Genomic DNA, 25,490 nt, shown 5'->3' with positions numbered 1-25,490 from the left:
CAAGACCCCCTGACCCCGGAGCCCAGCTGGGGGCACCGTGTGAACGGCTGCATGGATGACAGCGAGCAGACTGACTCTTTCCCATCCACACCCTTCTTATAACTTGCAACGAGGGCTTTGCCTTGTGTTTGCCTTTTTTAAAGAACGTCCTTCCTCATACTCTCCTCCTATCCAAACCCATTTAGAGGGTCATTTTCGGGTCCATGCCAATCTCCAGTGATCTACCCCCTAACTTAATTCTTAAAGCACATATTGTTTGTAGGCCATTGTAAGGTCTTGCTTTGGACCCTAACATACCTTTAAATATCCACACCTGGTGTCTGTGTAATCGGACTATTGGCTGTTCAGTGGGAGCGACAGCTCACCCTTTTCAAAGCCACCTCTCTGCCCATCACCTCCCAGAGCTTCTGGTTCACTCCACTTTCATACTTTTCAAATGATGATTTAGGAGTTTGTTTTGCCTATAGTGCAGGAAAATGCCTTTTATTTAAATATATCTATATATACACAATAAAGTTATAGAAATACATCTTTTTCTACCACGAAAAAAAGGTAGTTGCTTAAAAACTGTTAGGGAAAACATGTTCATGCTGCTGTCTCTTCTCAGTAAAAGAAAAGTCACAGTCAAGTTTGGTATTCTTCGATTTTGTTGTTGATTCTTCGTATTTTTTTTCCAACTCCCTTTCTTTAAATAAGATGGAGGCGACCTAAGGAAATTTATTTTTTATGCCCCACTGAAGGCTAAACCAAGGGTAACTTGGGTAACGTCGGCTTTTCATAAACAGTGTCTGCTTGCGTCGGCTGATCAATACGTTAGATACTTGGTGGGTGAAATTTCTAAAGTGCCGATGGAACAATGACTACAGCAAGATAGAAGACATTTACTATGTGCTGGATGAAAGGCATAGAGTTTGACCAGGTGTCAAATAGAAATGTAGCCATTCTATAAGCTCAAAAGTGTATAATAATCTTTGTATACAGTGGAACACTTTCATGGCTGAGAAAGTAAAATACTCATGGAGGATTTGCTCTGGGCCTCCACCCAGAGTTCCCGAATATGCTAAGGAAACTAGGATAATCTTGTAGCCTTTAGTGGAAGTGAATGACATAGAGGTCCTTACTTCCTGCCTTAAAATATCAATACGAGTTTAGGAATATTAACCTTTCCCACAGGTAGTTTGAATCTCGTCAAAACGATCTATCTGATTTTCTATCCAAACACTGGGTAGCACTGATTACGTTGCCAATCTCGTTTGTTTATGAAATTGCTAGAATTTAAATTCAGTGTTGCTGGGCCCTGTTATTCGGAAGCCTTGCTTCCTTTAAGTGTATTGTTTCTCCTTCAGTAAAATGATCAACCTGTCCGTGCCTGACACAATTGACGAAAGAACAATCAACAAGAAGAAACTCACCCCTTTCACCATTCAGGTACGTCTTCCCTCGGTCCCCGGGCTGGCCAAAAAGCTCCTTTGGCTTTGTTCCGTACAATGGCTCCAGTAGCGCTTGGTTGTCTTTAACTTCACTCAAAACAATTTTGTTGGGCTGTATTGTGACAGCTGTCACATCAGAATGCATTTTGAAAAAACTTATCGAAATTGGTGAATTTGTGTACAGCCATTTTAATATTGAAGATGGAAGGAAATATGCAACATTTTTGGCATATTGTGCTTTATTACTTCAAGAAAGGTAAAAAGCGCAACTGAAATGCAAAAAAAAGACTTATGTGGTTTGTGGAGAAGGTGCTATGACTGACAGAACATGTCAAAAAGGGTTTGTGAAGTTTTTTGGTACTGTTGACAGTCGGGCCAAATAATCCTTTGCTGTGGGACCATCTTATGCATCCGACGATGCTTAGCAGCACCCCTGGCCTCTACCCACTAGAAGCCAGTAGCGGGAGACAGCCCACATACTCCAAATAGCCAAATCAAATAGTCATTGGTGAAAATGAAACATGAGTCTTTTACTTTACAGAAAAAACTAAACTGACTTTTTGGCCAACCAAAAAACTGACTTTTTACGCCCCGGAACTGCGGAGTCTGAGTTGTTCAGAAGCTCAGAGGTTATTCCCCAGCCCCAGGCTTTGGGCTGGTGACTCATCCTGACCGGTGGGGAGGGAGGGACACGCTCTATTTACTCTTATGAATGTAACAGGGGTGGGATGGGGACGGGGGTGGGGGTGGGGTGGGAGAAGGTTCGTGGGCTGTGAGCAGTTGAGGAATTCTTTGTTTTGGCCATTAATGAATACAAATTCACACTGGTAAAATTTTAACTTAAACTTTCCCTAGCAATTTATCTTTGAGTTGGTGCCAGATACACAGCAGTTGGCTACAAAGACATGCCTTGCTAAGAAGTGGGAGGGTGAAAAGCGGGAAGTGCTCTGATAGCCTTTGCAGAGCTGTTTGGTGTCACCACCGAGTGATGAATGTAGCTTGTTTTTATATGCCCCAATGTGTTGGTTAACTGGAATAACAATGAGTAGCTAGTAAGATGTATTTCTCTGTTAAGTTCCAGTCTTTAAATACGATCGTAATTCTCTTGCTCAGAAGCCATGTCTCATTTCTTCAATCATGAACCAGTATTTCACCTCCTATTGGGATTTAAGCAACCCTGCCTACTTTTAAAGTGGGACTGTTGTTAACCAAAGAGAACAATGGTGATGAAATGTATACAAAGGCACCTACTGTTGAATTTACTCATGACCTTGGCTGTAATAAGAACTGGTATTGTTCACTCATCATTTGAGCTACACACTGGGGCAAAAGTACCACTTTTCTTCTCATAGTTACCTTCCCAACAAATCCGCTGGTGGCCAGTGTTTTATCTTGTTAATTTGTATAAAACCAACTTCTCTACCTCTCTGACTCTGACTCGTTCCCCTTGTCGGACCCAAGAATAGTTTACAGACTCCAGACTGAAAACTTCCCTGACCCTGTCCCAACTGCATGTGAGTTACATGATATACACTGTTACCAGTGATAAAAACATATAATCTGTCCACACGGGTGCCTGTGAGTGTGCACACATGGGGGTGTGTTTGTGTAGGGGTGTGTGTGCTCAACGCCCTTAGATATTACAGATACTCAGCCAATTGTCCTAGTAAGAACCATGGTCTCTTTCCTACGAATTTGATTTGTATCTTTTTCCGTCCTTCAATGCCCAATCTGAAGGTGACCTTGACAATCAACAGCTGTGTTACTAATGACAGTGACAAGGCAATGAGGGTAGCTTCTCCCTTCCAAGGTGCCTCCTAGGTGTCTGGCTGACGGAGACGTTGCTGGTGAAGGCTCCATCACATGGCAAGACGGGAAAATACGTGACTCATTTGTTTCATCCTGACCAGGAAGGGCCTTAGACCCAGGGTTCTGGCTGGGTTGCCTCAGCGCTGCAGAAGCTCTGCGTCTGAGCTCCTGGACTGTCTTTTCCAGTTATTGCTCGCCGCTTTTCCTCGATGTTAATCTAGTGAAGACTGTGCCTCTAGACCTTGTGAAGTCTCCAGAAGCAACATATTGTTGTCACTGCCAGTCAGTAATCATCATTCAACATTTGCAAAGTCACAGACAAAACTTGCATACATTTTTCTCCTTCAGGAGAACTTGAACCTGGCTCTGAACTCGGCCTCCGCCATCGGGTGCCACGTGGTCAACATCGGGGCTGAGGACTTAAAGGAGGGGAAGCCTTACCTGGTTCTGGGACTTTTGTGGCAAGTCATCAAGATTGGGCTGTTTGCCGACATCGAAATCAGCAGAAACGAAGGTACGAGCAAAGCTTCGGATGTTATTAATCGTGTGGCTTTTTATTACTGTGTGCGTTGGGGGCTGTAGGAGGTAATGTCGAGAATAGGGAAGCTTAGAATCCTCAGTGTTTGAAAATGAGAGTCATGGTGAATTCATTGTATTAATGTAGCAGATTCTATCTACACGGACCAGATTTGTTAAACAATGAAACAAAAGCTTTTTAAGACTACAGACTAATAATAATGCATGTTTCCAAACTGTGGTTCAGGCTAGCTGTCTGGGACTCCAACCTCAACAGGTTTTCTGGGCTAATTTTGCCTCTAGACACTTTATAACAAATAAGTCTACTTTCAACTTATGTTTTATGAAGCAATTCACATCCATATATCGCAGTGACATCGACAGATCAGGAGACACTTGGTCTAGTTCTTACCAAAACAATAGAAAATTACAGGTAGTCCTTCAAAGTTCTCACTAAATATGTAGCTGTGAATCTTCGTGTTTGCTCTGACCATCCTATCTGTACTGGAACAGTTACAGCCCTGGGCTTCAGACAGAAGTGATAGATCTTGACCAGTATCATGTAAAATACAATTTTACTGTCTTATTTTCAGGTATAGATCCTACCAATATGAAATATGAAGCCAAATTCTAATCTTTACATTATACTATATATAAATGTAAAGTGTGTGTGTGTGTGTGTGTGTGTGTGTGTATATATATATATATATATATATATATATATATATATATATAATTTTATTATACACTTTTCAAGTCCAAATCACAACAACCAGTGAAGAACCCTGGGGTAATATAAAACCAATATATTAAGCATAAAATACAGAAGAATAAAAAGAACAAAGAATTCAGAACCCAAGAGCAAAACTATTGATTTGCAAATAATGACCTCAGCTATATTTAAACCTTCTAACTGAGCAAGGAATATTTATTCACCTGGGAAATATAGAGGAAAGAGTTGATTATATTTTTGAGCTGCTATAATTATGCAGGTAAGCACTTGAAATCTAAAACACCTGTGGGAACAGACAATAGAGCATTGTCATTAACACAAAATTGATCTCTTAAAAGCAAAAATGTTGTCCTCTCAGACCCAGTGCAGCGTTCTGAGCCAACAGTCTGGTTTATTTCCTTTGCTCGGCCACGTTATTCTTAGGCATGGCATTGAGATTCATTGGTGCTTTTCGTTCCCATCTGAAAAATAAGGACAATACATAAGCTCACAGTACCCGACACCTACTTTTAGGGAGTAACAGTAATAAAGTGTTTGCTCCCTGGGAAAAGCTGGAAGTACCTGGAGCCCAGAGAGACGGAGTTGTGATCTTGGGCTTTGGAGCAGAGCACAACAAAGCTACAGCTGGTCCCCAGCTACCACTGTGTTGACTCTCCTTCTGCTTTTGTGCTTCCTCAGCCCTGATTGCCCTTCTGAGAGAAGGGGAGAGCCTGGAGGATTTGATGAAGCTCTCCCCCGAGGAGCTCCTGCTGAGGTGGGCTAACTACCACCTGGAAACCGCAGGCTGCGGCAAAATCACCAACTTCAGTACCGACATCAAGGTAGGAGGACGGTAGCTGGCACAGGACTGACCGCAGCCGTGGAGGGAACATGGGCGTTCGTGGACGAAAGACAAGGACAGGGGCCCCACTTCCTCAGGCTCTCTGGGGGTGGCTGGTGCTGTTTTGGAATGCTTGCTGGTCCCAAGTCCATGGCTGGGCCACACACAGGTCTGCCTGAATCCTAGCAGCTGCATAGCAACAGTGGGAGAAGGGTCTTCAATATCAGGAGTTTCAGTATCAGGAAGTAGAGGCATGAGGATGAGGATGAGGATGGGGTGGAGGAAGGGCGAGAGATAAGACGGCTGATCAAGTGTGTGCAGGACTATGAAGCCTTCCTGATCTTGTGAATGAGACTGTCAGATCGGGATTCCTTTAAAAAATTAAAAGACCCCTGGCCAGGTGCTCAGTTGATTGGAGCATCATCCCACATGCCAAAATGTTTTTGGTTCAATTCCTAGTCAGGGCACATGTGGGAGGCAACCGATAGCTTTCTCTCTCTCTGTCTCTCTTCCTCTCTTTCTAAAATCAACAATAATTTTTCAAAAAACATGTCCTCAAGTGAGGATTTAAAATAATAATAAAAAAATAAACGAGGACTCTTCTGATTAATGTCAGCACTCACAGTGTCTACTGCGTGCCAGGCACTGTTCTCACTGCTCCATACGTGTACCGACTCACTGGCCCTCACAGCAGGCCTCTGAGGTGAGGGTTACCACTTTCCCGTTTTACAGCTCGGGACACAGAGGTAAAGCGAACTTCAGTTCCCAGAGTGGGGCATTGGGTCCGGATTTAAGTCCAGCCCTTGGCCTCCACGGCTCACGTCCCTGACCGCCACGCTCTCCTGACTCTCTAAGAAAAGACAAGTCGGGAACTTCTTGAAAGGCTTTCTATTGTACAGCCCAACGTGATTTTTTTAAAAGATAATGGCCCTGGAAACTGTCTGCAGTGAGAAACTACCCCAGAGTGTGCAGAGACCCAATCAGTCCGACGATGCAGAGAGGCAGACAGGGCACAGCGTGCGCTGTGGTTTCAGTTTTGTGAAAAGTTCCCAGTCAAGGTGAAGGGGAGTAGCTGCCGATGCAGATGACGGATGGACCAGGACAGACAGCATGAGGAGCCGTAAGGAACGGCAGGAGGCAGTCCCAAGGGGCCCACGGTGTGAGATGCCCGGTGCAGCAGGCAAAAAACATTTGTCTTCACTTTCTCAAAACTTAAAGCAATTTCTTCCAGAGAGTCAAAGGAAAGGGCACAAGGCTCACCAGGAGTCACAGGCTTCAATTCCTGAGTGACAGCTTTTTCCTGCTGTGAGCTCCTGGCTTTTAGAGCTCAGAGACGGAAGCTTTGAGGATGTAAAGTCCCCCGTTCCTTAGGACCTAAGCTAATAATGCCAAATTCATTTTTTTTTAACTATGCCACTTTCATTGGTTATTAACAGCCCCACCAGCCAAACTGCGGTTGAACAGCAGCTGGAAAACATCATCTTCCTTTGTGCTCAACAGTTAAGCTCTGCAATTGTTTCAGCCAAAATTTTCCAGCTTTTCAGCCAGAATTAGGCTGCTTAATCTAAGCCATACATTTAGCTGATTGCCTATCACTGAGAGGCTGTGGGCTTCCGAACAATAACCGCTTTGGACTTGGGAGGTGTCTGTGGGAGGGAGGAACTGGCCAACTGAACACTTGCTTAGTGGCTGTGCCTGTTCTCAGGGAGCAGCCGTGTCCCAGCCGAGGTCAGCACTGTGACGCAGGTCTGAGCCACAGGCGACTTTGAGATGCCCTGAAATCACACCAAGTCAGCAAAGGCAGGGAGAAGGTCCCTGCTGGTGTGAGTGAGAAAGATTTCTTAGGATCAGATGAAATGAGGTGACACTTAGCCAGGCCAAACAGAAGTAACACGTGTTAGGGCCTAACACCTGCTCAGAACTTTCACTGGCTCAAAACAGCTACAGTGAAAACGAAGAGGAGGGGAAAGCAGGAAGGAAAGAGATGAAACCCGGCTTCCCCAGGTGCGACATCAAGGGCTGGCAGGTTCTTGTCCTCGTTTCTGATGCCACAGGTGGAGAGCAGGCCTCTGCTCTCCCCTACCTGATTTGAGAACACAGAAAAAGCAAAAAAAATAACAGCAGCTCATTTTTCAGCCTTTAAGAGACACGAAAATCGCTTTCAATGGTTTAAAGAAATTACCTGAACATCTGCATCTTTTCATTGAGTGAGAATACATTTATAATTTTAAGGATACAATTCTGAGATTTTTTTTGTCAACAAGCATATTTCCAGAATCTAAGAAACATAAGAATTCAATATCTATATACAATCTGCTATAACTAAACCATGTTTTCTGGTTTCTAGATAAACAATGAATGAACTCGTCGTCTTAATAACTTTCCTTTTACATAAAGGCTGCTTGTTTCAAATACTTTTGTTTTGCTGATTATCTATTTAAATAGATTTTCAACACTGCTTTAAGCTTCTTCCTTTCTCTGTCACTGTTTAAAAATTCAACTTCAGCTGACTCTGCAGCAATATAAAGATATATATTTTTTCTGGTTTACAATTTAATAGATGTTAATAAATTGTTTCCCCCTAAGAAGAAAAGAATAGTATTTGCATCTCTGGAGTGCCCTTCTAATTGTTATACTCATTGTAAAAAGCAAGGCAGATATAACATGTAAACCGAGAAATAGAAAATTCAAATCAGTAAATGTTTCCAGCTTTGTTCATTAAGTTGCATTCTTGAATGGTAGTCAAATGAAAAATGAAAAATATTTCCTTCGGGGAAGTTATTGTGCTAAGTATGTAATTTGAAATTGTAATTGTTTAATTTCTGACAGGACTCAAAAGCCTACTACCACCTGCTGGAACAGGTGGCCCCGAAAGGAGATGAAGAAGGCATTCCCGCCGTTGTTATCGACATGTCGGGGCTCAGGGTAAGGCCACGTTCCCAGCTGGGTCTGCAGAGCACGAGGCCACCTTGGCATTGGCAGCTCCATCGACCCGTGCGGCCCTGTCTCGGGCATTCCTTGGGTCGACATCTCTGCTTACAACTCTGTTAAAACTGCAAAAGACTGTTCACAGCTTTGGTTCACAATTGTGGGGAGTTTAACCTGGAAATAACACCAGTCACATGCCATGCACTTCCGTGTATTCCCCTCATTTAACAGGCTCTACAGCACCAAGAAATATTATTATTTCCATGTGTAGGTACCTGAGCATTATTTCTGGAAACAGATGGAATATTTATACAAATAAATAAACTCTCACTTTAGCGACGAAAAAACAGACTGAAAGCTAGTTAATATGTCCCAGATCACATGCAGACTATTGGAAGTTACCGGATCCAGGCTGGGCTCTCTTCCTCTACTAGCAGTTCCGTCTACTCAACTGAACTACTCAATAGTTGGATAGCCAGCCTTTCATCTGAAACGGTCTGTCCAGAGATGAGAGGATTCCATCACTTAATTTCTGACATTCCTTTTACTTGTGACTGTCTGATTTTTGTCCAGGAGAATAAGAGTAATAATATTTGAGGTTCAGCTTATTTGAGGTTCAGCACTCTGGGTTTTGGTAAGATACCCATTTCTTCTTCTGTCATCCATGTCTGCTTTGTGCCTGGAGAGCCTCGACCCAGCCTTGACCCGGCCTTGACCCCGCCTTGACCCCGCCTTGACCCCGCCTTGACCCCGCCTTCTTCTCTGCAGGAGAAGGATGACCTCCAGAGAGCAGAATGCATGCTGCAGCAGGCGGAGAGGCTAGGCTGCCGGCAGTTTGTCACAGCCACAGATGTCGTCCGAGGGAACCCCAAGTTGAACTTGGCTTTCATTGCCAACCTCTTTAACAGATACCCTGCCCTGCACAAACCAGAGAACCAGGACATAGACTGGGGAGCTCTTGAAGGTACGTGGAAGCCAGTTGATTAAGAGTTTAGAAACACATTCATAATTCTAGGCAGTGACAATCACCTCCTAAGCAAACGTAAACCCTTCGCATGCCAGGGGAGCTTTGCAGAAAGGTCATCAATTCTCTGATACGTAACAGAGAGAGTAAAATAGATTAATCAAGTCAATCAGAGCCAAGCCAGAATAATCAAGTGTTATTATATCACATGCATAATACATAGGCTTTATCCATTACCAGAACGGTTTGAGGAAAGACATGAATTTGATTCACAGATGAAATAAATCCTAACTTCCAAAAATCTAGCTTATATACTTAACGGACTGAGTGTGAAGTCCTAGAAGAAAGAAATTGCAGCCACTCATCATTTTAAGGTGCTTACTGAGTGTTTTGGTTTGGTTTCGTTTCTTTGATTTGGGTTGTGGGAAGCACACAACCGTATTTCGAGGCAGCATCCCTACCAATTGTATTTTGGGAGTTAATGCCCTAAGACTGAGCAAAAAGCTTATAGCTTTAGACAGTTTCTAACAGGTAAAACCACCAGAGCTGTTTTTACTTTTTTCCACATCATGAATTAGTCTCCATATTGAGGCAGAAAAATCAAAACAAAATTAATATTAAATGAATATCACCAAAGAAAGGAAGTCCAGATTGAAAGTGTTGATGGCTCCTTTTTCTGCAATGTGTCAGCCCAGCTGGCAGTGCAAACTGAGTTCAGATACCAGCACTACTGCATTTGTATCATGTGACAAATTGTGGTCAGCGGTCCACGCATATGTGTCAAGCCCTCTGACCCCCCATTTGCACCTGCCTCTAGCACATCCCACTGTGGGCCCTTCCCTGCCACTCAAAGTTCAGCATTTCCAGAGCAGAAAGGATCATTGTCCTCCCCTGCTGTCTTTCTACTCTGCCCCCATGCCATCCTCTCTCCTCCAGAAAGCCTCCATTCGCATTCATCACACCCCTTTTTTCCCCAGTCACCAAAACCCTGGGTTCCACTTTGATACCTTCCTCTTCCTCACCCCTAAATGTATTGAAGCAGCAAATACGAGTAATTCTTCCTGCAGAATGGCTTTTTGATTGTTAGTTTTTGGTTCTGCTCTTCTGGACTCATTGACTCATGTACCAACTACTTCAACAGGTCTTAGAGGCCGATTCCTCCATTCGTCATGCACTGTCCCCTCTGCAGGTTTCATTTAAAAGCGCGTTGCCTTCCAGAAGCTCCGCACACCTCTCCCAGGCGCACCACCATACTGCTCTCATTATACCTCTGCCTAGCTCAAGCATTTGTTATAGTTACATTAAAAAACCCCACAGTGACTGACATTGTCTAACATTTCAACCCTGATCAGCTACTCTCACTCACAGAGCCCTCCTTGTGGTTCCAGCCGCTGGACAGCCTTATCTCCATGCACCGGGCAACACACATCTCCAAAAAATCCCTTCCTAGTGGTTTTACGAAGACCTGGCCTACTGCTCTCTTTGCATTCCTGTTTCCTCTATGTCCCACTCCCACCCCTTACCACACCCCGTGATCTCTCCCCCTTCTCCTTCGCTATCCAGATTTTACTAGTTCCAGAAGGCGAAGCCCAAATTCCTCTCCCTCCAAATTTAGCCCACACCGTTATTCTCTCCCCATCTCAACTCGAAAAGCAAGCGTGTCCACTTCCTGCGTTAGCCCTCTCGCTTGCATGGCCTCTGTTTGATGCCTCGAGGTCCTGTCTTCCAGGAAGAGTGGAAGCCTTGGAGGTCCAGTTCTGAAGTTTCCCCACACGGGACCTTACAGCTACTAGATGTCACAGAAATAGCTGTTAAATCGAAATGGGGAAGATTAACGCAGAGTGGAATCCCTCATCCACATCCACTAGGGCCTGTTCCGTTAACTCTTAAAATTCGACTTCAGCTTCTGTCACAGCCTCTCTAGTTTAACTTTCATGAGGCGTGTTTTCTGGGGGCCTGACGGGTAACCGGTCTGCATTCGTTCAGGTGAGACGAGAGAGGAGCGGACATTCAGGAACTGGATGAACTCCTTGGGCGTTAGCCCTCGCGTCAATCACCTGTACAGGTAAGGATATTTGGGGGCTCGTTCTTCATGCGAGACACCGAGACCAGGCAAGGTCCCCAAGATTTCAAGTACCACTATGGTGTACGGTTCTTTGGACAAAACGTGTGTACCTTGCTGAGAAGGGGGGGATGTGCCAAACTGACCCACAGATGTCGGATGCTCGGAAGGAGAGAAACTCACTTTCATATGCCAGCATCGCTGTGTGTCTGGTATATGACCATGACCCAGCAGAAGGACAGATGTCCTGCATGGTGCTGGCCCAGCATCTGCTCACACGCAGGCGAAACAATAAATGTGACACGTGCGATTGTCTCCTATGCCATTTGTTAGAGCCAATTTCCCCCCCTGGAGGCAACGTGCTATAGCTGAAGGGACACAGGGGACCTCCTGGGGAAGACCTCAAGTAGCTTCCCTGAATGCCCAAGTCAGCCTCTGTACCTCAAAAGACAGCACGGCTGACACCCATTTCACCACATTGTCATTGTCCCTCAAGCTGATATGCAAGGGGGCACCTGGCTCACCATGGGCCCTTCCGAAAGGCTAGCTCCCTGAGAGTTCTCTGTGTTCGTTCTCTACTCAGTGACTTATCGGACGCCCTGGTCATCTTCCAGCTGTATGAGAAGATTAAAGTCCCTGTCGACTGGAACCGAGTGAACAAACCGCCGTACCCCAAACTGGGGGGCAACATGAAGAAGGTACACAGAGCTGTTCCAGCAGCACAGGCCTGCGAGAGCACCCTGTGGGCACTTCGTCCGGAGGCCAAATTTGGATATGGCTACCTAGGGCTTAAGTTATAGGACAGCAATCAGAAGCCTGAATACTTTCATTGAAGCAATTCCACGATTTCTGTTGATTATGTATTTATCATTCCATGTGGGATGTGTTCAAACACCATGACGTGGAAGTTCTAATTAAGAGCATTAGATCAGGGCAGGGTTTCTCTCCCCCCGCCCCACCCCGTCAAGATGCTCCTTCTGATTTTCTAAAGAGTCGGAGCTCTGTGCTTGGACAGGTGGACTTGGACAAACGCTCTGTGCAACGTCACCATGTGTTGTCACTACACGCTGGTGCCAGCATTTCCCACTGTTTCTCATCTCTGTGACTCCTCACCATCCAAGCGTAGCCACAGGAATACCTGTCCTGCATGTCAGACCAGGTGTGCACGCAGGACAGGGAATCCAGGCTTCCCATGCCGATCATTGTGAATTCAGCTACTGCAGGGATGTTAGAGACAGGTGGCTGGGCGTGGCTCCCTGTTCAGGTCATGTGATGTCCCTAATCCTAGAATTGCAGAACCACACGAGGCTTGAAAGATCCTTTATTCTGACCACGTTTATTTCATACTGTGTCTTTATTATCTTATTTTGTCTGATATTTATCACCATAGAGATGATGATGTTAAATTGTTGTCCTTTCTTCTCATTAACAGCTTGAGAATTGTAACTATGCTGTGGAATTGGGGAAGAATCAAGCTAAGTTCTCCCTGGTTGGCATCGCTGGGCAGGATCTCAATGAAGGCAACCGCACACTGACATTGGCCTTGATTTGGCAGCTGATGAGAAGGTAAAGGCTTTTTATCGAGTGTATTATCAGCCTAGGAGAGTACTACAAAGTGTTTAGGAATGTAATGTAATCTAGGAAAACTATATTTTTACCTAAACTTAAAACCAAGAGAGTCTTTTTAAAAATGTTCCTGTTATTTTTTTTTCCTTTCAGTTCTATCCGTTTTAGGTTTTTGAGAGTCTTGTTATTAGGGTCATAAATATTTCAGATTGTGTAGCCCTCCTAATTAATCACCCCCTGTTCATTGTGGAGTGGCCCTCGTCATGTCTGCCAGGATGCCTTTCTCCGAAATCTACTTCTTGCGATGTTGGTATAGCCACCCTAGCTTCCTGCCGACCAGCGTTAGCATGCAGATCTCCCCATCCTTTTAACTCGACTTGCATTAATAACAGCCTGATATCTTCAAAAGGGATTTTCAGAATAAGGAGGAAATGTGCTACATTGGCCTATGTATTTCCCATTTCTGGTACTTTTCTTTCCAGGGTATCGATCCAGATTTCTACTTGATATCATTAGCTTCCTACTTGAAATATTTCTAATACTGAAGAGGAATAATTTCAGCTTCTACATGACTAAAGAGTCCTCGTTTCATTTTTATTCTTGAGAGGTATTTTCTCTGTGTGTAGAATTCTAGGTTAATAGTTTTTCTCAAAGATAGTGTCTGCCATCTCGTGACTGCCTACACTGTTTCCAGTGACAAATCTGCTCTCATTTTAATCTTTCTTCCTCTCTATGTAATATGCCTTTTTTTTGGTTAGGTTTTTTAGTTTAAAGATTCTCTCTTTATCAGTGGTTTTAAGCAATTTGGTTTTAATGTCCTTTTGTGTTTCTCATCCTTGAAATTTGTCATAAATCTGTGGGTTCATAGTTTTCACCATGTTTGGAATAACTTTGATCTTTATTTCGGGAAATATGCCCCCTGCACTTACCCCTCCTGTTTTGGGGGGAGACGCCAGGTGCACAGAGATTTGGTCATCTGAAGTTGCCCCAGAGGTCACTGAAGCTGTGTTCGTTTTTCTCCTGTTTCATATTTTTTCCTCTATGTTGCGTATGGGGCGATTTCCATTGCTTGGTGTATTCAAATTCACTACTCTCTCCTATCGTGTCTAATCCTCCACCAATCCCATCCGGTGTGTGTAATGTTTACCCCAGACATTAGTTTTCATGTATAAAAATTCTTTGCAGCATCTCCCATGGATTTTTCCTCTCCCTTCTTGAACAAATAGAATATAATTGCAATAGCTGTTATTTCTAGGTCTGTTTCTAGTCACTGATTTTTATCCTCATTTTGAATCATATTTCCCTGCTTCTTTGCACACCTCCTAGTTTTTTTTTTTATCGTATATGACACATTGTGAGTTTCACCTTGATGTGTCCCAGATATTTCTGTTGTCCTTTAAATATTCTTGAATTTAGTCCCAGATGCACGTGGTTACTTCAATGCAGGTGGTCCCTTTGAGGGCTACTTAAAGGCTTGATCAGTCTGGAGGTAATTTTGTATCTCGATACTGAGCTCATCTGGGTCACTACTTGATGCTCCATGTGTCTCATGGTTCTCCCATGCCTACTGATGGGAACTGAATTGCTTCCAGGCCAGTGTGAGCTCCAAGAACCGTTCTGCCCAGTCAAGTCCAGCAGTCCCTTCCCCAGCCCCTGGCTGTTCCCACACCCAGGCCCTGAGTCGTTCACGACAGAGGCAAACCCTCTGAAGGTCCCTGAAGCTTTCACTGTGGCTCTGCCCTGCAGGCTGCTTCCTCTCCCCTGGCATTCCAGCCCACAAATTCTGGGCAGCTGGGCTTCCTCGTTCTCAGCCCCGCCCCTCAGCTCAGGGGGACCGTCCTGCTCTGCTTGGGCTCCCTGTCCCTGCCGCTGGACATGCTTTGTGCAGTCAGCCCGACAGTCCTGGGTGGGCGTCGCCCCGTTTGTTTCCCGTCTTTCGGGGACCGCTGTTCTGCGCCTTCTGTTACCCGACATCGGAATGACATTGTGCACGCGTTTTCCGTTCCGTTTTAGGTATTGAAGGCAGAAGGGTAAACCGAGTCCCTCCACTCCATCGGGGCCCGAAGCAGAATTTTCTGCTGTTGCTTTACGAGGAGAATTTAGCTGTCTTTCAGAGCTGGCTGTAAACTTGACTGGTGTGAGAGCTGGGTGGTGATATCAGTAAACTAGAGCAGCATATACAACTAGAAAATAAACTGTACGAAAAAGAAGCGATTTGGGGCACAAAAGTATTTTTAGAAGACTTGTAGGAAGCAGACCTGTAACTTTAAGACAGTGTGCTTTTAAATGCTTTGCTTTTCCCCTTATACTGGTAGCTCAGACCGGGCAGAAGTCTTAACAACACAGTCAGAACCTATGTTAGTGTGACTCGATTCCTGCTTCTGCCTGGAAGGAGGCTCCAGAAACCCTATGTCACATGATCTTGTACTAACAAGGTGATGGTGTGTGCTGTCCCAGGCACTTGAGCCTTATTCCCAGGCCACTGTCTGCAGGTCCTCATGCACCTGTGGTCTGCGGAGGAGTATGTCAGTGTGGCCAGGTGCTGTAGGATAATCAGGCGTGATCGGGATAGATTTCACAAGCTGATTCATCACGTACAGGTCCCCATTACCGATTTCTAACCTGGGGCCCTTGAAGGTCGAGGCAGGGGACGTAAAACTGCCCTGGCACAGGAAGCTCCAAAGCTAGAGAAACTTCAGCTCTGCCTTCGATTTCACCGCCTGTACCTAGAACACCACCGTAAGTTACAGAGGGCTGTTCTCCGCAGTGTGGTTTCAGAAACTGTTTTTGAATTATTCTCGATTGTCTTTCACGTGTGTTCTTATTTCTTAACAGACTGGGTTTGGGACTTGATTGCTTTCAAAGCCAGAGCAAAAATCTTTTTAGTTGCAAAAGGAAATTGACCTTATGCATTTGAATATAAAATAATCTTTGATATTTTCTGTTTGAATCATTAAAAATCTCAGTCCAATTCGATTCCATTTTGGAATTTCATAATACCTGAAAATCACGTTGTAATATTGTCTTTGTTGTGGAACTTTTCTAAAAGGGCGGTCCAAGGTCATAGTTGCTGGCTGGTATGTATTTTATGTATTTGGCAAGGTCTGCTGTAGTCAGCTGGCTAACAAGTCCTATTTCTCATGAGTGTTTACTCTACCAGAATTGCACGGGGAAGAAAGTGGAGAGAGCCCTACCTTACTGGAGAAGGCAGTGAAATGACTGATGATTATGTAAATGCCACCAGAAGGAATCTTTTCTCTGTGCTCCACACAGTAACAGACCGGTTAGAATTACAGGCAGTTCTAGCAGGAATTTGTGCCATTGGATCGCACAGTTGTGCTAATGTGGCCATTCCTCTGGGCAGTCAATGGCGTGTCATTTTTTTTCCCCCGAAGAGTAACTGAGATGCATGTTTAAGCCTTTCCCGTCAGTACCTGGAAATAGTTCCCAGGTTGGAAAGCTGGCAAACTGTGTGCGTAAACATTTGGGGACAAAAGCCGGACACCAGCAGGCTGCCACACACACACAGCAGTGCTAGGTAGACTCCAGCCAATGAGGGGATTGTCCCCAAATCAAACAGGCTGGGACCGTGAACTTGGGATAGATCCTGAAAAAACAAAACACCACGGTTTGCCCTTCTGGTCCAAATGTTAGATAAATAAAACCAGCATCTGAAGGCAGGAAAGGAAACCCGTAACGCCTGCAGCTCCCCGAGGACACCCACACACACCTGTCCGCCCGTTCTGTTGACCGGACGCTGGCTGAAGCTGTGGCACCCGGGGCTGTTCGCCGTGACAGAGGACTTCCCCGTGCAGCGCGGTTTTGCCAACACCCAAGGCACTGGGATCGTCTGGGAGAGATCGATTCAATACCAGCACAGTTGCCCCCACACATGTCCGATGATGTGGAGCATTTCACAAGGAAAATCGTTGGCAGACTCAGGCCTGACTGATTTCTGTTTTAACTTCTGTCTCTGCATTTAGTGCTGAGTTGACGCTCCAACCTGACCCAAAGCTCCCTTCCCTTTCTTCCCCCCCCATATACTTAAAAGCAGGAATCTGCTTCCGTTTTAAACCTCTGCCTCTTCCCTGAGGTGGCAGGAAGCCAACTTCATGCTCACCAAGCTCAGTGCCCCCCCCCACCCCTGGGGGGCTGTTCTCAGACCCTGGCTTGCCCTTACTGAGCTGCCCCCACAACCTGCTGTACCTTTTCGAACTCCCCTGTTCTTTAGAGCCTTTTTAAACACTTTGTTTTCGGATAGACTGCTGCATAAAGGTGAGCTTCTCCCTCGTGCCATGTCCTTCCCTAGCTCCAGAAGTGGGTCACAGCCCTGCTAGTGCCCACGCGAGAGTGTCAGGAAAGCAGGCCGGGGCTCTGGCCCAGGAGCAGCGAGAATGCTGGCCCCAGAGGAGTGAAGCTGCTGGAAAAGCGAGCTTTGTTTTCCCTCAGGCTGTGCACAGATGGGACCTGAGGAAGCAAGCACTAACCGGCCATCCTTAACGTGTTCACTTCAGGCAGAAATGCTTGAAGTGCCATCGGTGCTGAGAACTTAATACACATGCTAATTACTAAGAACCAGGAAGCCAGTGACGCCATAAAACATCACCATTACGAACAGATCACAACCAGGCCCTTTTTTGCCAGCTGAGGGTATTTTGAAAATCGACCTGGGACTTACCCCATTCGACCTCATTAGTCCTTAGCAGCTTGGTCCCATGTCTGGGTCCTCATTAAGCATGACTCAACTTTCTCCTTGCCTTGTCCGGGAGAAGCCATTCTACTTATTTCCTCCACCACGGCACTCCTGCGTTTACCAGATGCCCGATGCGTACTAGGCACTCTGCCAACCCCTGGAAACGCCACGGGTCACAGGGTTATGGATTTGGGAGAACTGCAGGCAGACCGAGACATGCACATCCTCTCCCTCAGAAGTCTGGGCAACCAACAGGTGGGAAGGAAGTGTTACAATAATGATGACTATGCCGTGGGGGTCAGAAAATGATGCTGACCCGGGAGCTGTTCAAAGGATGAGGCATCCTTTGCCAGAGCACAGAGCTGAGCCACGGAGGACGCCAGGGGAGCTAGGGGAGCTGCTGGCTGTTCTGAGAGATGGAGACCGAAGTGTGTGTGTGTGTCCCGGGGAGGGGGGAGGGCTGGGGGCCTGGGGACAAGGCCTGCAACAGAGGAGGGAATAAGAGATCAGAGATGCGCTGGACAGAGACGCTGGGGCTGAGTTTTGAGGGGCCTCACCCACCATTGACCTGTGATATTTGGGCCAGGGAGGGTCACTCTCAGGGCGCAGAGCTGTACTTCTGCAGACGCAGACACACAACGTTGCAGGAGCCCGTTCCTCCCCACCCACAACGATGGCAGGTGGCGCTCTAACCCGACGGAAGCAGGGCATCCCCCCTCTTCCGGAGATTCGACTTGAAACCCCTGTGGAAAATCGGGGAGAGCTGTGTTTTCCATGGAAGCAGTAGCTGGAAGAGGACAACGGGTAGATTAAGTGCACGGGCAGGCACCTGGAGGGTGACCTCCTTCGGTCGGCCCTCCTTCCAGACAGGACTCAGGGGCCGGATACTTGAGCTTCAGAGCGAGCGGTGCACCCGGAAACCCTAGCCCTGAAGGTCTGCCCAGGGTAATTGAACCCCTCCGGCCACCCTGGACCTTGAGGCCAGCAAACCGGCTCCACTGAGCGACCTTCTCCTGCGCCTTTCGCCGGTTTCCCTAGCTCCCCCTGGCGGATGGAGTCGCCCTAGGGAATGGGGAGGAAATTTTAAGAGCTTGATGCTTCTTAGTAAGTTTCCCAAACAAACCCAGTTCTCGTAACAGTACTCACACGGGAGAGTAACTTTGGTTTCTATTTTAAAGTGACCTTCATGGTGAGGTATTTCTAATATTTCTACTTCAATAGGAGAAAGAACCTCTCTCTCTCTCTCTCTCTCTCTCTCTCTCTCTCTCTCTCTCTCTCTCTCTCTATATATATATATATATATATATATATATATATATATATAGCGTCTGGCAGAAGTAACGCCTGCTTGAGTTTGGTGGGTAATAATATGGGTGTCATAATTTATAGGTTTCATTTGAACATTTCACCTAAAACATCATACGGTGTGCTTGAGTGGGATATGGTTATGTTACAGAATTACGTGCTTATGATTTTGTGATAAAAACAAGGGGCGTTATTTGTGCCCAACTCTGTATTTTAATATGTTGGCTACTTGGGTTTTTCCAATGTGGAATTGTTCCTCTTTTTTTTTTTAAATGGTTCCTTTAAGTTACTGGTTCCAATCTTTTGCGTCGTTTTCCTTCCCTTGTTTCTCTTCTCATTTGCCTCTGCCTCCCGCTCGGGGCAATGACCGCGCTTAGGAGGAGGTTTCGCCCTGCCTCTCAAACGACCATAAAGCCACAGTTTACATTGTCGTACAAGGAACTGATGTATATAAATATATGTTTTTTTCTCCCTCCCCGCCCGTACAACGTAATGATGTCCAGGCTGTCTTTTGTGAGGCACCTAGAAGGAAAAGAACGTATTCTACCCTGGCTGCTTTCTGTGATGTTGAATTATTTAGCAACTTTTCTCCAGAAATCATTCTTGGTTTTGTTCAGGTACACACTGAACATGCTGGAGGAGATCGGAGGTGGACAGAAGGTGAACGATGACATCATCATCAACTTTGTCAACGACACGCTGAGGGAGGCCGGGAAGTGCTCGTCCATCTCCAGCTTCAAGGTGAAGCCCCACCCACTGCTCTCGGCCTCCTGAGCCCATACTTGTCTGCACTCACGGGTCTCCAGGAGGAGAACAGATGGGGCAGAGTTCTGTGCCTTCGGGCGTGGCCGTCAAAATGTTTACAGATGCCAAAGAGAGAGCCCAGAATCGTGGGTGAATGCCTTGGTTCAAATCCCAGCACCACCGCTTATCAGCCAGTCACTTAACCTCGGAAACTCCCCTCACTCACTGTGAGCTAAATTGAGATGCCGCATCTGCGCTGAGAAGTGAGATAACTTATTCAAAGAAGGGAAGGGATTAAGCAAGCCCTTCCCCCACCCCAAACAAAAAAACTCACGGGCGCAGACCACAGCAAGTTGATGACTAGAGGGGAAGAGGGTGGGGGAGGTAGAAGAGGGAGAAGGGGGAATAAACAGTGATGGAAGGAGACCTGACTTGGGGAGGTGAACACACAATACAATATACAGATGATGTGTTATAGGATGGTACACCTATATAATTTTATTAACCAAAGAATTATTGTGAGAAGAAGAAAATGCAACCTACAGTTGCAAAGAAAAAAGTGCTGAGCAAACTGTGAGACGCCAACAAATACTTGTTACTGGCCTTGCACTGAATCACGTGACTGCCAACACCATGTCCCTGGACCTGGAGACTCCTTTCTCTCCTTGAGGTCCCCAAGAAGTGAGCCTCGGCCGAAACCTCTGTTCCACTGGGTCCTTATCACTATCCCTGCCCATCACCCCTCAGGCACCCCCCCCAAATGAAGCAGAGTTTCTCCTGGCATCTTTGGTCTCCCCTTTCTGATGGTTTCTTATCAAATCATCACTTCCTCTGCTCACACCAGCAGTTACAGCCTCTCTGCTTTGCTCTCCACCTGCTTTCTTTGTTCTCTCACTGTTTCAGAACCTCCCCCTACCTGCCTCCCCCTGTTGACTTAGGGAGCTCCTCTGCAGAAACCACAAGTGATTTAAAGAGTAAATAGATACAGCTGGTGTGCAACAATGTTGTACATCCCAGACCCAGCTGTATCTATTTCCTAGGTAAGAGGAAGAACCACCCCTTGGCCCTTGAGCGAAGTAGAGGTAACATGGGGCCATGCTGATAGAACCCACCCTTCTCTATATGCAGGACCCGAAGATCAGCACAAGCTTGCCTGTTCTGGATCTCATCGATGCCATTCAACCAGGTTCCATTAACTATGACCTTCTGAAGACAGAAAACCTGGACGATGAAGAGAAACTCAACAATGCAAAGTACGTAAATAAACCTGAGGTCGAAGGTGGGGGTGGGGAAACATCCAGCGGGCAACTGGATGCCTATACAGTGTATCCCTTGTGCTTTTGTGCAAATGCTTTAGTTTCCCTACAGATGCTTTTCCTTCTCTTGACTTGCCGTGTGTGACCCATCCTCACTGTTTTAGATGTTGTGCAGAGGCCGTTTAAGTCTCCTGGGGTTAGAGGGAGCAAGGCAAAGAGCAAGTGTGTTCTTCCGGTTGATAAGCAAGCCTGTATTTTCATAAAAAACAACGATCTAATCATAATTTGTAGGAGACTTCCCAAATAAGGTCTGTACACGGCAGGCCCGAATACAAACAGCTTTATTTGTGCATATCCATGGATATGAATGAGCAGGGCGGGAGTTCAAGTTCAGAGTCTTCACCAGCTTGGGAGCAGCTGCCCTTTGCTTTACCGTGTAGACTGAGGGTCAGCAGACAACTCTAGTCTGTGAGCCAGAGTTGGCCTGTTGTCTTCTGTTATAAATAAAGTTTTATTGAAACACAGCCTTGCAGATATATATATATCTGCTTTACTGCTACAACAGCAGTGTTGGGTAGTTGTGGCAAAGCCCACAAAGACTGAAGTATTTGCCATCTGGTCCTTTGTGGGAAGTGTGCTGACCTCTACTCTAGAGAGGTTGTGTCCTTTCCTAGGGCCCTTGTCTCTGTCCCTAATTTGGGCAAGGGGGGCCTGTGTCCTGATATGCTGATGTTGTAGCACAGTCTAATGGCGAGAAGATGAGTAATTAAATGGCAATTACAGTGGAGTGTGGTGAGTGCTATGGAAGGCGGAGTACAGGGCGCTAGGAAGGGAACTGAAGCTCTGCAAAGCAAGTAGCATCCTAGATGCGATGGATCGAAGGGACAAGTAGGAAGGAGCTAGACAGGTGAAGGAGGTAAGAACGCTCCGCGCAGAGGGAAGAACAGGTCCGAAGACCCAGAAATTTTTTTAAATGACCTTGAAAAGAGCTTAAATCTAGAGGTTCAAGAGGGACATGATTAGGGTTAAGGAACTTGCCCCAGGTCTTACAATTATTTGGTGATTCAAAGTCAGGCATCGGGGCCTTGACTCCTAAGTACTATCCCGTAAGGGCAACATACAAAATTACTTTAAAAGTGGGTGAAAGGAATTACCCAACATCTTACTAATGCTTATGGTAGCCAGATGATGCATGATTTTTGAAGCTTTGTTTTTTAATTTTCAATAATTTTTCCTTTATATTTTATAATAGAAAATACATTTTATTTCAGTAATAATTAACACAGGGGAAGTGGTGGAGAGATAGGCAAGAAGAAAGAATGGGGGCTACGTTAGCCTGATAACTGAATTTGATCCATAAAGTAAGAGTAAAGTTATGTCAGGGGAGCCGGGGGAGTGACGGGCCTCGGGTGCAGTGGAGATGCTCTGGAGTCGACATTGTAAGAAGGTACTAGACAACAAGCAACGGGAGCGAAAAAACTGACAGGTAGTTAATGTGTAGGCTCATTTGAAAATAGGTTACAGCTCATAAAAATTATCTTCCTGTAGGTATAAATAGAGCAAAGATGTGCGGGTGCAGCTGTGGTCATTTGGTGTACAATATGAAACTGGCTACTCCAGCATTATGGCCACATAAATACATACACCTGTAGGTGCACAAGGGGTGGAATGGAACAAGGAATAAAATAACTGAGGTATCAAGTCAAAGTGTAACAGATGCATTTTCCCTTCAGTTTTCCTTGTAACTATGTTTTCATAGTTGAAATGTAGTCTGCAAACGTTCCCCAGCACACCTTCTGCTCCAGTGTGACGGCTTTCTCTGCTACTATGTAGCCCAAGAAAATCCCCATGGTGGAGGCATCAAAAGTGGCAGGAGCCAGAAGATCTCCGAGGACAAGCAATATATCAGGGAGGCTAGACGGCAAGTCTGGCAGAGCCAGGAGCTTTATCGAGCCAAGATTTGCCCAAAACCGTGGGAGGATGGCAGTGGCCGGCTCTGGCCACGCCAGGACTGAATTCTGTGTTGCAGGCAGTACGCAGCCATAAATCGCATGTAGAATGACTGTAACTACACCTCTGAGGGGTCCCTTCGTCCTCGGTTGCTCTGGTCTCCTCATTCTTCCTCTCTTCTCCCTGGCAGGTATGCCATCTCTATGGCCCGAAAGATCGGAGCAAGAGTGTACGCCCTTCCAGAAGACCTGGTTGAAGTGAACCCCAAAATGGTCATGACAGTGTTCGCCTGCCTCATGGGCAAAGGAATGAGGAGGGTGTGAGGCCCAGTGGGGCGGGGCTGCAGGCGGCTCACCTGCCGCTCAGCACCGGATGCTCCCGGGAAGGACGGAGACAGCTGAAGCCACTCCAGAGTTGTCAACTTGGTGGCATTATTCAAGATTCCAAAGAGGGTGTTATCTGCTCATGCAGGTAGCCTCTCCTGTATTTAACAAGTGCTTTATTCTTTGCAAAAGACCCAATCTCTTACAAATATTTTTTTTACCATTGAACTTACTGCTTTTTTGAAAATCTATAGGAAAAAAACCCCCAACAACCCTGCTTCTTGCCATTAGTCAAGTGTAGAAGCTGCATCATTACTCATTTTAACATGATCTTTCCAGCCAGCCTAAGGGGGGTGCATTTTTCTTTTAAGGTGAGCTTCAAACCAGTCCTAACGCTGGTTTCCGGAGGCCCACATTTGTTCTGTGACAAGCCTCTCTGTCCCCTTCTTCTGAACTCTGCCGCCCTGGGACTGTGCTCTCCATCTCTCAGAGCTCCGCCTCCTCCAGGACCCACCTCTGCGGCCGGCCGCGTCTCCGGGCTGTTTGGAGCATCTGACAAATCAGTCAGGCTCTTGGGGTCCCGGGAGTCTCTAGTAACCTGCAGAGAAGTAACACCATCAGAGCTTTTCCTCCGAACTAGGGCCCCGTTTGTTATCACTTTTGGGGGGAGGGATTCAGCCAATAAGAAACCCCTGTTTTTAACCCTAGGTGGGGCTCAGACCAGATCTAGGACCTTCCACACTGTGCTTTCAGGTTAGACCCTCGGTTAGATCCACGGAGGGTGCAGTTGAGCAGCAAACCACCAGGGGGCAACGTGGAGCCTAACAAAGCCTCTGTCCTTTGGTGCTACCTCTCCAGGTAGTGAGTCCCGCCTGTTCTACCTAGTTCTTGGTGAGCGGGAACAATCCTGCCCTGCTTTCATGCACTCTTAGTCTTAGTGTATCTGACTGCTGCCAGGCCATATTATCAGTGTTTACTTTTTTCGTACTGTAGAAGCTTGTTGCCACCCCTGAACTCCCAGGGGGCAATATATGCCAACTAACAGGGCCCCCAGCCCAGCCCACCCCACACAGCCTCACACTTACCTAGCCATGCCTAGCAGATGTCAAGCTGGATAAGAACTGGCTGACTTGCTTTACAAAGAGGTATTTTGCTGGATATTTAAAGAATTCCAAAATAAAACCAGAGGTGCAGCAAACCTCATAAATGGTACAATTTCCATGAAAACCTAAAAGGAACAGAAAAAAAGGAAACCTAAAAGGAACAGAGTGTGGACCAACACTAGAGTCTCCATAGTTCTCAGAGGGCTCGTCCATAAGGTATCTTCTTTGGGGGTTGGGAGTACATCGTGGAACTTGGCCATCTTTCAAGGCCATTGAAACGGGTCTCTGGATCTGCTTCTGGGGCTCGGGAAGCCGGGCTTCTCTGGCATGGGAATGCAAGGTGGTTGGCTTTAGTCTCACTCTGCACTCACCGTGGCCTCAGGACATTCTCTCCCATCTGCTTCCAAGAAGACTGTTACTACCTTAGTGTCCAGAATCTGTCCAAATAAAATGTTCCTAAGGTTGGATGTCCTTTGGCGGTTTTGTAACTTACTAATTCCTTCAGCCCTGAGTGCCTAGCACAGTGCTAGGCAGCGTGCAGAGTTGGGGGACTGTGTCTGCATCACCCTTAGCTGGTTGGGAAAGCCGCTAAACGCAGGAACCGGCAGCTGTGGTGATTACTGAGGGCTGCAGCTGATCACAGAGCAAACAGTCTGAGAAATACTTTGGCCAAAAACTACAGGATATGTCGGCCAGAGTTTGACAAAGCAGGATCTAAAATGAGAACTGGGACACACATTCTCAGAAACACATCGAACCCAGTCGTGAACAAAAGCTAGCCTTGGGGATGGATGCAAAACAGCTTCTTGGGACAGTTGAGAGGGAACCTTTTGGGTGGGTGGTGCCGGGGTCATCTCACTCGCCTGGTGGGGCCTCACTCTGGCAGGCAGAGGGGAGAGGGTGTGCCGAGGTGTCCTGCTGCAGCGGCTCCTGCTTGGGCGGCCGCTGTGACAGAAAGGCATCTGTCCAGCATGGGCACTTTCTGACCATGAGGCGCCACGCACCTGCACGGCTGCCGGAAGCTGCGTGTAAGCTGTGTCCTGGCTGTACTAGCAGCAGCTTTTTGGTGATGGTTCGTTCCTGGACAGGACATCCCTGCAGCTTCTCCACTGAGCAGGTGGCGGCCTTCCCTACACCTCAAGCGATTACCGGTACGAAGTGCTTTTGTACGAGACCGCACGGACAGGCCTGCTGAACAGGGCCAGCGTGGCAGAACCAGAGCTCTGGAAGGAAAACCTGGACTCCCTTGGAGAAGAGGAGAAAGGAATACAGCGACCTCAGCAAGATC

General features: G+C 46.4%; 1 protein-coding gene across 10 annotated transcripts in view; it reads left to right on the top strand.

Annotated features, from left to right (window-relative positions):
• LCP1 (lymphocyte cytosolic protein 1) overlaps window positions 1-24,669 on the top strand; it is a 65,118-nt gene extending 40,449 nt beyond the window's left edge. For all 10 annotated transcript variants that reach the window (XM_024568513.4, XM_053916334.2, XM_024568475.4 and 7 more), the window contains 11 exons: window positions 1,347-1,428; window positions 3,588-3,753; window positions 5,167-5,309; window positions 8,138-8,233; window positions 9,005-9,200; window positions 11,187-11,265; window positions 11,846-11,960; window positions 12,695-12,828; window positions 19,444-19,567; window positions 20,699-20,823; window positions 22,967-24,669. In XM_024568513.4, coding sequence (XP_024424281.1) covers window positions 1,347-1,428; window positions 3,588-3,753; window positions 5,167-5,309; window positions 8,138-8,233; window positions 9,005-9,200; window positions 11,187-11,265; window positions 11,846-11,960; window positions 12,695-12,828; window positions 19,444-19,567; window positions 20,699-20,823; window positions 22,967-23,099 — 1,393 coding nt within the window. In that variant the 3' untranslated portion in view covers window positions 23,100-24,669. The remainder of the gene's footprint in view (window positions 1-1,346; window positions 1,429-3,587; window positions 3,754-5,166; window positions 5,310-8,137; window positions 8,234-9,004; window positions 9,201-11,186; window positions 11,266-11,845; window positions 11,961-12,694; window positions 12,829-19,443; window positions 19,568-20,698; window positions 20,824-22,966) is intronic.
• Window positions 24,670-25,490: the final 821 nt, after the last annotated feature.

The sequence above is a fragment of the Desmodus rotundus genome, chromosome 13 (assembly GCF_022682495.2).
Source record: "Desmodus rotundus isolate HL8 chromosome 13, HLdesRot8A.1, whole genome shotgun sequence".
NCBI lineage: Eukaryota > Metazoa > Chordata > Mammalia > Chiroptera > Phyllostomidae > Desmodus > Desmodus rotundus.
This window is presented reverse-complemented; position numbering and strand designations above follow the sequence as displayed.